Source organism: Artemia franciscana, unplaced genomic scaffold (assembly GCF_032884065.1).
Source record: "Artemia franciscana unplaced genomic scaffold, ASM3288406v1 PGA_scaffold_62, whole genome shotgun sequence".
NCBI lineage: Eukaryota > Metazoa > Arthropoda > Branchiopoda > Anostraca > Artemiidae > Artemia > Artemia franciscana.
Window position 1 is genome coordinate 401173 of NW_027062701.1, and position 14621 is coordinate 415793.

Genomic DNA, 14621 nt, shown 5'->3' on the forward strand with positions numbered 1-14621 from the left:
CACCGAAAAAAACCACTACATATGGAATAGATATCTTAGGATGGGGGTTCGGATGGCTTTTGCCCCAAAGAAGCCAAATATTACGGATGTTTTCAATTCAATTTCTTCTTTATAATTACTACACTGAAATATCAAAATTGCTAAGACTTCCACGAATTAATATCATTATATATTAAGCAATAGTCAACTTTTATTTGTCTTTCCAGTCATCTTTGTAAAAATAAAAAAAAAATAGTAAATAAAGTCACAACCTTTTTTACGTCTCAATGTGACTCATTTCTCAATATAAAAAATATAGACATGTTGAAAGTTATTAAGAGTAATGATAAAGGATCAAAGGTCATTAGCATGATGATAATATAGCTTTTTTTATAATAAAGAAGGATAAATTCCAGAAAAGAGTTTTTAAAAGCAAATTATACTTTCAATGGCTTTACACCAATTAATCTTTAAACCAGTATTTAGAAAGTTCCAAAAACTGCCACTGTAACCATAGAGAATATGGTTTGTCTTGTTAGGTCTGAAAGGTTTGTATCTGAAATGGTACATACTAGTGGGAGAAGGTCCTGGCAAAAACCTTATAGATCATAAATCCAGAGGCTTTACAATTTATGAAGCCACTTCTCGGAGCTTGTCGTATCCCTCCACCCGCTTCGTTCATAACATTCGGTATTTCAGGTATTTGCACCGTCCAAATGTGATTCATCATAACCTCATCGAGGTGGATTCTAAAACCTACTTACCTCAAAGAAAGAGTTTGCATTTTTGATCTGAAGCGGTTTAATAAATTCCAGGATGAACGAATTTCACAAAGCGAAATAAAATGGCTGGAGATATCAACGAGGCGCTCAATCATTGAATTTCTTGCTTCATTCAAGTCTGAGATGTTTATCCTCTGTAAAATCAGTAGTACCAAACTTAGTAGCAGTAAAAATTTTGGCTCTGCTCCTTCCCTAGAAAAAGAAGAAGCAAATTTACATCCAAACTTGGACCAAGGCTAAAAATCATTCCCTTAGAAGTGACCAGTGAGAACAAGTATCATCAAGAAACGGGTTCATTGGTATCACATGGTACGATTAGGGAACTTCTTTATTCCTCAGTCATAAAGAACAACCATAAAGAAATCCGATCATAACTGTACACAAAAGCTACAGTGGGACAGCTTAGGCCAATCCAGCGATGCAGCAGATTTAGTGGACGCTAGGCTGCAATCTGATAGGCAAAACTTGGGACTTAAAACATTTTTGACTGGGACTGATTACCTGAGGTTAGTGACTTCTGTGGTCGCTTGCCAGGGAAGGACCCAATTTTTTTGTAAAACCAAGATTCACTCAAAATCTGAAGTACTTACTACCTACGTTTCGGAGTTTGCTAGGGTGCAGTGCTATCAGGCATCAAAGTCTTATAGTTGGTTGAATCCTTGACACCAACTCACCAAATTACACAGCTCAGAACTTACTTGTTTTTACATCTAGTTACGCTATTTTGTTGTGCAAATTTAAGAATTGGCCTATTTTTTCACCGATTCAGGAAATAGTACGTTTTTTTAGTCGAACCACGACTAAGGGTGTTCGTGTACCGATTCGGAACTTATCCTGTTTTCTTGTGAGACAGTGGTTATTCTTGCACAAAGATATTAAACATGGAAAGCTTAGAATTCGCTTCGTTTCTCACCGAGTCAGAGCTTCACTTGTTTTGCAGTGAGTCAAGACTTACTGACTTAGCTCGTTTTTACATCAAGTTGATCCGTAGCTTGGACTTCCTACGTTTTTGCATCCGACTAAGACTTAACTTGTTTTGGCAGTGGTAGTCTGGAGCTTCAACTGAGCTTATTGGTGCCGACGCAGGAGCTTATTTTTGCACCAAATCAGACTTAAGATCGTTTTAAACATCCCGGGCTAAAATTATTTTTCTGCTGAGTCAAGACTTTTGGCAATGAAACAGAACTTTGCAATAATGACACTTCTATCCAACCATAAAAACTTATTTTTGCAGAAGTGGTTGCATAAATTTAATTCCCACGTCTTATACTAACATAATAAAATTATTATAAAATAAAAATCTAATAAGTGCCTGTCTCAGACCTGCGTAAATTTTTGGAACTATTAGCCCCACTAAAACTAGTAATCTATTTATAGTAAAGATCTGAGTATATCAAAAGATGGTATAAATGCTCAAGAACACAAATGAGGGGTGCAGTGTCAAGTTAAAATTTCAAGGAGTTTTTCAAGAGAGCAAGGAGATTTTAAATATTGCCTTTAGCGGTAGGGATAACAGTAAAAAAGCTCTTTCTCTCCAATTATTGATTCCTTGAGAAAGGACCAATAATTTTTTTTGAAACTCGAGATTAGATACACAACTTAACATATCAAGGGCACAGTTATTCACAGAAAGAAACTCGATAGAAACTTTTTGACCAAAATTAGGCCCAAAACCTTTTTTTACAATGAGATAGGGGGTCGAAATACCTTTTTTCAGCCAAATTTGTTTTTCAAAATTAGCTTTGGCTTGCAGGATATGTGGCCAGAGACAAAGGGATCTCAAGCATGTGGATAAGAATTGCATTGATTCGTGACACCCGAATTTGTTAGCAACTTGTCAAATTTGCCAGTAACTTGCTCAGAATGTAGAATGAGCCAAATGAACCAAAGAGGAAAAGAGTATGTTAGAAAAAAGGCTGTATATTCATGAAACACAAAATGGGACAAGTTATTTTTTTCTCCAATCAGCTTTATACTTTAAGGGTAAGTAGACCAGACCAAGGGGAAGTTTAAGCAAAAGATTCTTTTTTCTTATGTTTTTATTCTGATGTTTTATCTCAAGGCAACAAAACAGAACCTTTTTTAATAAATGATCTTGACATACATTTATTCAAATAAACAAACAGTTAAAACAAATAGCTGAAGATATTTATATATCCATGGATGTCTATAGGATGGGGGCAAGTATAGCTTCAGACCAATAAAAGACCAAAAATTATCCAGATTTTCCACTGGTAAGAACAATAACCCTCTTCCCGATCTACCCGAAATCCTTTAAGTAAAACAATTATTACAATTTTACTGCATAAGACTAGTGCTGATCGAAAATTTTGACTATCGAAAAATTGGGATGTTTTTTCGTTTTGCTATTTGCAAATGAACCGGCCAATTCATGAGCTGCTTTCTCACTAAAAAGGGTAGTTTTGCGAGGAGGATGGTATCAATACATCGAGGAGGATGGTATCAGCCAGGCTAAACCTATAAGCTAACTTACTTGATGACTGATTCATTGAGCCATTTTTCATAGACATCAATTATAACGAAGTACAAATCAACAGATTCAGCCCCATCTATTTTCTTTGAGAGATATACATATAGACACAGGAAGCCATTCTTTTCCAAACATTTTCCCATGAAATTGTTGATACAGAAGTTGTCTGGCAGGTGAACGAGCGGCAGTACTGAGTCCCAGGTTAAATAAGCAAGGCAAGATTCACCTATATTAAACAAATTTTAACATACAAATTAAATTTTAATATAAAAACAAAACACTTAAAGCGCTTAGGCTGCTGCTGTTTTTTCGTTTGCTAATTTTTTTTTCATATATGAAACTGATAAGTTGAATGCTACAGAGGTCGAAAACTAAAAAACTGTCTTATTAATGCTATTAAACCAGACCAAAAAGTGGTTGAACCTGATCGAGAAGTTGAACTTCTTTAATAGCTTCATCAACTTCAAACTACTAGACACGTTTCCATAATTTTGTTTTATCCTATTTTTCCGACATTATTTTGTAAAAGAAACCTTGAATAATGAGTCTGGTGAAGACGACCGATTAGATCTATCCCTTGTCGTCTCTTTGTTTTTTACTCTGAAGTTTGTACCACATGTTGCAATTCAAAATTATGATATGAAGCCCAATTGTAATTTTTAAAAAGAAAATGTTGGTTATTCTTCTTGAAATAGCAAGAAATTTTAAAAACAAAAACAAAAAAACGAGATATTGCGAATAATTTGAAAATTATTAAAATTATTGCGAATAATTTGGACAAGACACACTTGTCCTTTTGGAATTGTACGGAAATCCGAAATTGTGAAATTCTAAAAAACTGACCTAGTGAAGTTTCTCTTAAAGCTGTTCTATTAGACAAGGTGAATTCAAATTATTTGGGGGTAATTAGGGAAGAGAAGTTGATGGATAACAGAAAATTTTTGGAGTGATTAAAATTATTTTGTGAATTTTACTGTAATTTCAATTCCTCCAAAAAGGGGAGGCATATGACTAGAGTACCCTGGAAATGGTTGAACGAACAGCTAAACGTTCAAATGGAGGTAAGTCTTTTTATTAGACAGTGAAAACAGATACAAAAGTCTGCATATTTTGGTCACATGTACAGCGATCGTCATCAGCAGAAATCCTAAAGCATTAAAATTAAAACCATATTTATACAGAACCAAATTATTAACTCCGGTTCATAAATAGTTAACGGTTTATTCACTAGATTATTCTGAAAGTTCATTAACAGGGTTCATCCAAAGTCTTAAAACTTTGGATTAAGAGTTGTAATTTTTTTTTTTCAATATTGCCTAAATGTAAGTTGAATTTTCTAATTGGTTACCTCTTCCCATATATACGACGTGTTTTCGTCATAATACTTTAAATTAGGTAATTTTTTTTCCAAAACCACACTAACTTTTTATAACGAACGAATAAACGTGATATATGAATAAATGTACTTATCCTCATTTGATCGATTTTTGTTCGTCATAGAAAGGCAGTGTCATCTTGGAAAAAATACCTAATTTAAGGTATTACGTCGAAAAAAAAGTAGAGAGAATGGTTGAACAAATGTTTACTGATGGTAGTTGATTGTAGAATGGCTCAAGGTTAAATCAGTTTAGTTTCTAGCTGCTCAAACTATAGCATTAATGGATATTAGGAACTTTTTTAATTTGTTTGTTTTAAGTCTAGGTGGTTAGTTTTGAAGTTCAAAGATGTTAGTACCACCGAGAGGAGAGGGTGTGGTAAACTTCTCAACTAAAACCTATCTGCGATTATTGGATAATTTACACAATTTGGGGTCATTACGCATAGGGCTGTGGTGGTTATGTTGACCTTAGAAGCATGTTTAGTAGGCCTTTCAATGTTTTTGAACAAAATGACAACCTCTAAATTTGTATCCAATACTATGTGACATGATGGGGGGGGGGGGGGGGGGTTATCAGGAAATTGTCCAGAAGGGATTTGTTGCTTTTCTGGCACTTCATAAGCCTCAGTTTGAAGGCGATTAGAAATAAAAATTTCTGGCCATTTTTGGGTTCCATTTCATAGGGAGTCTTGTGCCGGAGTTTTTTTAATAATTTTTTTTTTCACATTAGGCTATTCTTGTCCTAACTACTGAAGACTGTGAACATCAGACTGAAGAAGGACAAAAACTTTCTAGCCCGTTGCCTAATTTTCTATCACCCCCCCCCACACTAAAACAAAATTATTAATATTTTTGATCCAGAGAACGATACCTGGAAGTTTGGAGCATATCACAAACCAAACATCAAACAAGGTGTCCTTTTCCATCATAAAATTAATGATGAAACAATAGGTAACTTGCATTATCAATAGCTCTTGCCCCAAGGGCTGTAGAGTCATGTCATTCCTGGAGACATAATCGTCAGGTCTTCAACTATTTTAAACAAAATGGCTATTCCAAGATTTTGATCGGATATCTTTGGAGTTGTGAGAAGGGGTAGCATAAAAGGGCACAGGATGGAGCCTGTTTGTCTTCCAGTAGCTTTTGACTCCTAAAAAAGGCATTAAAACTTTCATTTTCTAATGAGCCCCCTCTGAAGTTTCAATGACCACTCGTTCCATACGAAGTAGCCAGAAAAAAATACACTGTTGGCTTAAGTCTCTTTAATCACATCGATACTCTGGTATCGATCAGATCAGATCGATATCGATCTGATATCACATGTGAAACTGATAAGTTGAATGCTCACATCGATCAGAGGCATCTGATCGATGCCTCTGTGGGAGTTTTGGATTTGCATAAAAGGAAGTCACGAAAAGACAGATCCCCCCTCCCAAAAAAACAAAAACAAAAAAAAGCATAAAAATAGACAAAACTGCCATAAAAAAGCACTGGCACTAATTTTAGGATCGGTCTAAACTTCCACATTTAACGTAAAAGATTATCTCAATAGAACAATAAACCGCATACATCAATTTTCTTTAGTTATGTTTCATAACAGTTAAGGCATCTCTCTTATGAATGAATCTGCGTCTTTTACACTTGCCACGGCAGTATACATACCTGAGATTTCAAATTGAGCTTCTAAGCAGGTTTCGAGTATCTCCGCCAGAAAAACGGCCTGCATAGAAGACGAAGCAGAGGATCCTAGAGTGGCAACTAGAGCAAAATGACCAGACGAATGAGAGGAGAGCCATCGTTTGCAGATCAAAGAAACAAGGTAGCTAAAATTACTAACATCCTTCATGACTGAGTAAAACTCTTGAAGACTTGAAGACATTTCAATTATGTACAAATCTTTGTTACTGACATCTACAATAAGGGAGAAAAAAAAGAAAAAAAAAAGGAAAAAACAAAACTTGGAACCGCACTAATGCTAACATGCACAATAGGGACAATTCCAGTTGCTGATTTTAAGGAGTGGAATGATTCGGCATATTTAAATCAGTTTTTGTAATTAAACAGAACAAAGCAAACTGGAGGAAGTATATTGTCCCTACAACGTGTAAGGCAAGAGACATAGACCGAAACAGGACCAAATCAAATCGATTCCAACTATATACATCACACCACTCACATACTTTGTTGATCTATAGTTTTAGAAATAGCTTGGACAGGCTGAGCTAAACTTGAAACGTAATTGATCGTCAGGTTTTTTCGTCAATATGAACATACACATGGATTGATGACAAAAATATGACTTGGTCCAGGTTTGAAGCGATTGAGCCGCAACTACGGGCCTATGTTTTCGTGAGGTTTGCCAAGCACTATCAATTCGGGAAGTAATCAGCACATTTCTGGCTCTATTAAATATCCGGCAAATCTTCAATGAAAATCATTTAACTTGTTTCGACTTTGCACAAAATCAGGAATTATCTTGCTTTTACATACGAGTCATCCAATATTTTTTTTTCTTCAAAATAGTTCATAACAATAAAGTTCCCAACCTCTCAAATTTTCACAAATAGCGTCCCAAGAGCCAATTTTTAATGAAAAGACTATTATCATATAATTTGATGAGCTCATCAAGGATTACAAGATTAAAATATTAATACTATAGAGAGGTGTGTAAGCAAATCTTGGTTAAAAATTGGATTTTCTTGCCCCGAGTTATCTTTATAATTTGTGAAATAAGAAAGGACCAAATATACGTTAGTTTTTTAGCAACATGCCATCTATCAAAGTTTAAAGACACATTGTATATCCTCACTCTGCCTGAGTTTCTAACACAGAAAATAAAAAGAAATATTCGAAAAAATAGCGAACAGAAATGACTATTAATAGTAAATGGTAGAACTGTAAGAGGCGTGGGAAAATGCTCCTCTTTTGGATCTGAAAATATTTCTTGGAAGTGGCATACTTTAACGCAGGAAACGTATTTTTTATCTTTCAGGCATTGGACTTCAGAGTTTCGAGGACTTAGCCTACCTTATTCCTTACTAGAAAAACCAGATCTTCCCTACAAATAGTTTATCAGTGCTGACAAAACTAAAATGTATGTGAAAAAGGTACTAAACATAGCCTTTGAGCCGAATCCTATCACTCTTTTCAAAAGATTGACAGGAGTATACTTTATTTACTAAAAGATAAGTTTACCTTATATACTACCGCTAAATCAGCGGGCAAGCTTTATAATAAAGAAAAACGACATATCTTAAATCACAATAGCCACGCATTAAATTTTAATCTTTTTTATATAATAAAATTTTATATAATAATCTTTTTTCTGCTCTCGAGATTCTATAAACTGCAGCTGATTCCCAAGTTGACTGATAATAGACCATGAAAATCAGAGGTTGCACTTGGTGAGACAGGATATAATCTACTTAATTAAATTTTGTCTGTGATAAGGAATGTAAAATATTAAGCTGAAATAGCAAATAATACACTGATAATTGTTTATCACAAAATACTCTCTTTCTGGAAATATTTGGGGTTGAATAAAAAGAAGGAAATCCTTAGATCGTAAGGAAGTTATTATAAGACAGATACCCAACCACTTTCTATTAATATGATTTGTTAGTAGGGTATGTTAGTAAACTATTTGTTGAACAGACAATCAAGTTTACCCTATACATTTGCCTTTTAATTAAAGAAAAAAAATGTGCCTTAGATAGATATATTTTTCAACAAGATAGTTCAAGAAAAAAAAATCACCAAACAAATGTGATTCCCCAATCCCAATAAGGGCGGGAAAAAGAACAAACGCTAAATCATAAAATATATAAATAAGTTGTTTGTCTGTGTGTCTGTCTACTGACGTCATGTCTGTGTGTCGACTGACGTCATGCTTGTCAACTGACGTATCTATCTATATACATCTATCTATATCTATATATATAAAAATAAGTTGTCTGTGTGTCTGTATGTCGAGTGACGTCATGTCATCAGGTCGTCATGTCGTCATTATGACGATGAAGTCATTAAATGTATTTAAGACATTCGTTCACGGAAAAATGTTTAATTGTAAAATGACTGAAGAACCTACAATGTCAACAGCCGGAAGCTGCTCAAAGAGTCTATGCCAAAAAATCTTGCTGCTGATAGAGAAAGTAAGAAAAGAAAGCGTGCCGAGGAATCACAAGAGCAACGCGAAACCAGACTTGCTGCTAAAAGAGAAAGTGAAAAAAGAAGGCTAAAAGTATTTAAGAAAATCGTTCAAAGACAAATTTTTCATTGTAAGAAGATCGTGGACGGAAAAATGTTTAATTGTAAAATGACTGAAGAACCTACAATGGCAACAGCGAGGAAGCTGCTCAAAGAGTCTATGCCAAAAAACTTGCGGCTGATAGAGAAAGTAAGAAAAGAAAGCGTGCCGAAGAATCACAAGAACAGCAAGAAAACAGGCTTGCGGCTGATAGAGAAAGTAAGAACAGAAAGCGTGCCGAGGAACTACCAGAGGAACGCGAAACCAGACTTGCTGCTAAAAGAGAAAGTGAAAAAAGAAGGCTTGCCGAGGAATCACAAGAAGAGCAAAAAGAAAGCATGCCGAGGAATTACAACAACAACGTGAAATTAGGCTTGCGTCTCAAAGAGAAATCACCAAAAGATTAAAAGGTAAAAATGGGTAAAAGGTAAAAAGGTAAAATAAAAAAGGTAAAAACTACAGAAAAACTAAAAAAAAAAAACTAAAAACTAATAAAAAAACTAAAAACTGAAAAAGAAAAAAAAAAACTAAAAAAAAGGAAAAAAACTGAAAAATAAAGGAGAAAAAGAAAACTAAAAGCCGGGACACAGGGAATATAAATGACGACCGGGACACTCAAAGAGAAATTACAGACTGGGACACTGGGACACAAATAACGACCGTGAGATATAAATGACGACCGGGACACTCAAAGATAAATTACAGACCGGACACCGGGACACAAATGACGACCGAGACACAGGGAATATAAATGACGAACGAGACGCTCAAAGAGAAATTACAAAGTGGGACACTGGGACACAAATGACGACCGGGATACTGGGAATGTAAATGACGACCGGGACACAGGGAATGTTCGATTAGCAATCACCATCAACAAAGCTCAAGGGCAATCATTAGAATAATGAGGTATAGATCTGAATACGGATTGTTTTTCCCATGGACAATTTTATGCTGCATGTTCAAGAGTCGGTAAACCTGACAATCTATTTATATGCACAGACAATAGGACATCGAAGAATGTTGTATATTCGCAAGTTTTACGTAGTTAAAACATATATATATATCTACGACGAAAGTATTATATAAAAAAGAGAAGGGAGGAGAGAAAAGAAAGAGAGAGAGAGACAGAGAGAGAGAGGGTTGTGGGAGATTTCAGAAGTTTACAAGAATTTATTCTGATCACTCAGCAAACCAGTATAATTATTTCTTGGAACAACAATTCAAAAAAAAATATGTTCTTACAAATCATTCCTGTCATGTTTCTTCGGTACTAAAGACAATGGAAACTTTAATAGTTCTTTTGTTATGTTTTTTCATTAAAACTCATTACCTCTTATTCAATATTAGACTCGATAATAAAGGATTATAATTAAATGATTATTATTAGGAACATACAAATGATAATATATTTTGTCCTCATGTCGTAAATAACAAATTGGAAGAATTCTAGTTCGAACATTCGTTTGGCGATGTGGAGTAACTTTAATGAAACATTAATTTTACTAGTGATAACTGCATGTTAAAAGCTTCGTGCATATAGGTCACCCATATAGTATTAACCATAGGCAATAAAGAATTATTTAATATGGAGACCCTACACAAACAAGATGGACTGTTTATAAGTCTACTATTAAAATAAAAAAAAGACGTTTACCTTCCCCATATTTCTCCAGGTACCCATTTAGAGTTGGGTCGACTCTGGCCGAGCTTATGGAGTCACGCCACTGACCCCGTAAATGCCATAAAAAATCAGACTTACTATTTACGACGGCACTTTCAATAGTATCAAGAGTTTCTTTAATTTGTAGCGAGACGCCCTCTTCATTCTCAATGGCTAGTTGAGGATGCTTTTCGGCTGCCGTTGTTGCCAATTTGACCCATGAGACGATATATAGATGGCGTTTAATGTGGCTCTCGACTGGGGGGTGTTCAGGTGGCTTAATCATTGTTGAAAGTAAGCCAAATAATCTGAAAAAAATTTAAATTTTGTAACAGTTAAAATATAGAATACTTGAAAGTAAAGCTTGACAATTTTGACTGAAATCCACAATAAGTCCCAGAACATTATGGTCAAGTTTTGAAAGCAAATCAGAGTTTCTATGAAGAGCAAGGATGGGTTCCAGAAGCCAATTATTATTAACTAATCGTTATTATCCTTATCCTGAGTTAGCTCAACCCCTACACGTTCTACGCTTGATATGTTCATAATAAGCAAAAAGTATTTTACGTTTTAGTACTTTTTACACTTATAATACAAGGAATTGACTAAATAGTTATACTATCTGGTATTTTGGAGCAAAAAAAAAATTATACTAATTAATGACAATGCCTTCAGGAACACACCATAAGCCTTACATTTTTTCAACTACATAGTAACAATTGCGAAGTCTCCTGTTAAAAATTTAAGCAGAAATTTATTGGAATCTTGGTCGTGTTTAGGCATACTTTTTCCGGGATCTGCGAGATAGATCTTTTTTTAAAAATTTCTTAATTCATGAATAAAAATTTTTGCCAGATGGTTGATCTGTAAGGTATCGGAAAACTTACAATACCTAACTGAATATTTTGTATTTTTCAATCGACTAATAATGGGAATACGTAGATGAAAAATTCACAAAGGGTAACAATGTCGAGGACCATGGTTTGCTCGTGACCAAACTGGCCACATCAGGGCCACATTGGCCCAAATCGAGCTTCAACGAATTGTTAAAGCCTGATTCAAGAATGTTCCCACGAACAGGAGTCCCTGGAATTATCTGAATTACACAGGTAGGTCATCAATTAATACAAATTGAATTAGGTAACAAAACAAAGCTCTCATATAAAATTTTTGGGTGTATAAAGGAATCCTGAGGTGCAACAGATAAGTTCAATGCATTGATCCCTGACACCACATAATCTGACATTGTACGAATTTCGAATTTAAGGGATCATAGGAACATTAAGCTTATCCGCGAAATCCTAAATATTTAGAAAACTTAAGAATAATCGCTATATTAAAGCGTGGATCATGACATGGCATAGTCCGTAAAATAACTTTCTTCAACAGAAAGAAAAATTTAACTGATTTTGAAAATTCGGAAAATTAAGTATTTAAATAATTACGTAGTTATGTTAAACATCTGTTTAGTATTGAAAAGAAAAAGTTGATTTCAAGCAATACCTTTATGAACCCATTGGACTAAGATTCAAATAACTGAGAATCAAATGTGTTAGTGGGGATTTATTTACTAGGTGTTGGAAGAATATTCAATTCCAGGTTACTCCAAGCTCCTCAACTCATTTTGTAATTTACTGTTTCCGAGTAAACGTTCTCCAAGTTTGATAATCGAATGCTAAGACGTTAAAAAAAAAGAAAAAAAGTGGAATTAATCTTTATAGTTTCTTACAGCAAGATTTAGTAACTCAATGGACAAACTCACATCAAATCAGAATTAGCCTAAAACGCTCAATTTATTCGATTCAGATTGTAGATTTAAAATGATGACATAACTAAACTCATGGAATAAAGCCCAAAAAAGGGAAGGCAGGAGAGACTAGAAGACAGAAACAAGATTCAATACAAAGCTATTTTTAAAATTGATAAGACTGATTTCTACCAAAAACTGAACTTCTACCAGACCGGATCTATTTTAACTGAAAGAAAAAATATCCCATATTTGGAGAAATCAATTAGAGATCATTTTTGAATCCTAATATCTTTACAATATATCTTAAAAAAGCATGTGAATAAAAATGTGTAGATACGCTTTAACGAAAGTGAATAAATTTGCATGTAAATAGACCGACAGATCTTAAACTCGGCTATAATTCAATAGACATTATATGGCAAGACGTAAACTTTTAAGGAAAAACAGAAACTTGCTCCCAAGACCCACCACTTTTGAGCTATTTCTGCAAGTGTGAGAAAGGAAATGTCGCTTTTAAAACTTCGGATGGATTATCTTGAAACCCCAAAGATACCGGAGTCCGGATTAGACCTACCCATATAGTGTGGTTAGTTTCTAAACCGAGGTATAATACCCAGTTTAACAAAAAGTAATACAATAAAAAATATAATAAAGTAAATGTAGCAAAAATACTTAACGCATATGATCAGTGACCCTTGTCAAGAGTCCTGAGACCAATATAATCCAGGATAATTTTTTTTATACAAATCTAAGTATATTACCTCCATAAGGCTTTGTCAACATCATGACACTTCTTGGGTAGAATAGATACCAATGGATCTATGGTTGCATCAATTAAACGTGATATTTCTTCAACAGTAGGTAGATCGATTACATGCAGTGGCAGTGTGCATACTTTGTTCATTAGTGAAGCAAACTCATTTCGCCATTCCTAGTATGTACAAGTTGTATCAAAATTTTATATTTATAGTTTATACGTATTAAAGTACTTAATAAGAAGTTTACTTAAGAAGAATTTTAGCTTTCGTACTACTTTCATAGAAACGAACGCTATTTTTGAGTTTTATGAAAGAAAAACAAATTGCAGATGGGTATTCAAAGGGCATGTAAGACAGCTGCACGAAAAAACCCCTATTTGTTCAGAGTGCAAGACATAGTAGGAATAGCAGCACAATTTCTGCAGCTAACCGTTCGTGGCATAGCAAGCACCCAGCGTAGAAGTAGGATCAACGCTCAGATTTTAGTCTTCCAAAATGCAGCTTGCAGCAGGAAACCTAACCCAATCCTGAGTGGGCCATTCAAATATTAAATCAATTAACTCTAGTCTTGCTTCGATCACCAAAGTGAAAAACAGTAAAAATACCAACAATTTGAAAAGGATGATGAACCTTAAAACAATGTCACATGCTTCTCAAATGCTCTATTAAGGCCGGTAATTTTTTTAACAGAACATTTCTAAGCTTATGTAACAATAATGCAACCGCTCAACATGAAATAGTGACCCTGTTGGGGGGAAGCTTTTTTTGAGAAATTTAAGTCATTTTTTCTTAGTTTTTAACAAAATAATGCTCAGTGCTTTGAAAATCAAATGCCCAATGTGCCATAAGTCCTTTAACTAGTTTATTCACATGGTTTTATGAGGCTTTAATTGAAGAATTCAAAAGAGAGCTAAGACAGAACGACATAATTAGGGAGACAGCTGTAGATGGATATGCGACGGCAAACAAAGATGCTTTCAGGAACTACTTCGGCGACATTTTTCATTTCAGGTAATCACAGCAGGTGGTAGGCCGATGTTTATCTTCTTATGGAGAAAAAAATTGGAATAAAAAGAAAACTTGGAGTACTCGTAGGGCTTCACCAAGAGCTATGGAGATGACACCAGATTAACACTTTCCTTCAAAAATTGCAGTTGACCTTCGGCCGGGATAGTTTACCCTAGTTTGGATAATCGGATACCCACGACTAACGTGCCGGACCATACTTGGCAACAGGTCTTATGTAGGACGTAAAGTGTGGAAACGAACAGGATCAAAAGCGGGGCAGGGAATAAAGGGTTACTCCTAACTTTCTAGCTACTACTACTACTACTACTACTAACAACTCAGTGCAGCATCAAGCCGCTTAAGGCCAACCCAGCAACGCACGCTCCTCCTCCATCCCAATCTATTCAAAGGCTACCTTTTCAAACCATCCAGGAGGTTCACATTACCCTTAAATCTTTCTCTATGACATCCTCCCACCCCAACCGCGGACGACCTGCTTTCCGTTTACCCCTAGACGGTTGGCCAAAAAGGACAATCTTCAGCAATCTGTCATTCTTCATGTGCAG

The 14621-nt window shown here is 35.0% G+C and overlaps 1 protein-coding gene across 6 annotated transcripts in view; it reads right to left on the reverse strand.

Moving 5' to 3' along the window:
• The window catches only part of LOC136042080 (ectopic P granules protein 5 homolog), a 152052-nt gene that overhangs the window by 2749 nt on the left and 134682 nt on the right, over nt 1-14621 (reverse strand). For 5 of the 6 annotated variants that reach the window (XM_065726975.1, XM_065726973.1, XM_065726972.1 and 2 more), the window contains exons 27-31: nt 13051-13220; nt 10639-10847; nt 6293-6541; nt 3256-3478; nt 744-953 (exon numbers count right to left, since the gene is read on the reverse strand). In XM_065726975.1, coding sequence (XP_065583047.1) covers nt 744-953; nt 3256-3478; nt 6293-6541; nt 10639-10847; nt 13051-13220 — 1061 coding nt within the window. Of the gene's footprint in view, nt 1-743; nt 954-3255; nt 3479-6292; nt 6542-10638; nt 10848-13050; nt 13221-14621 lie in introns of those variants that run through there. The other variant, XR_010621161.1, reaches the window with a different exon arrangement.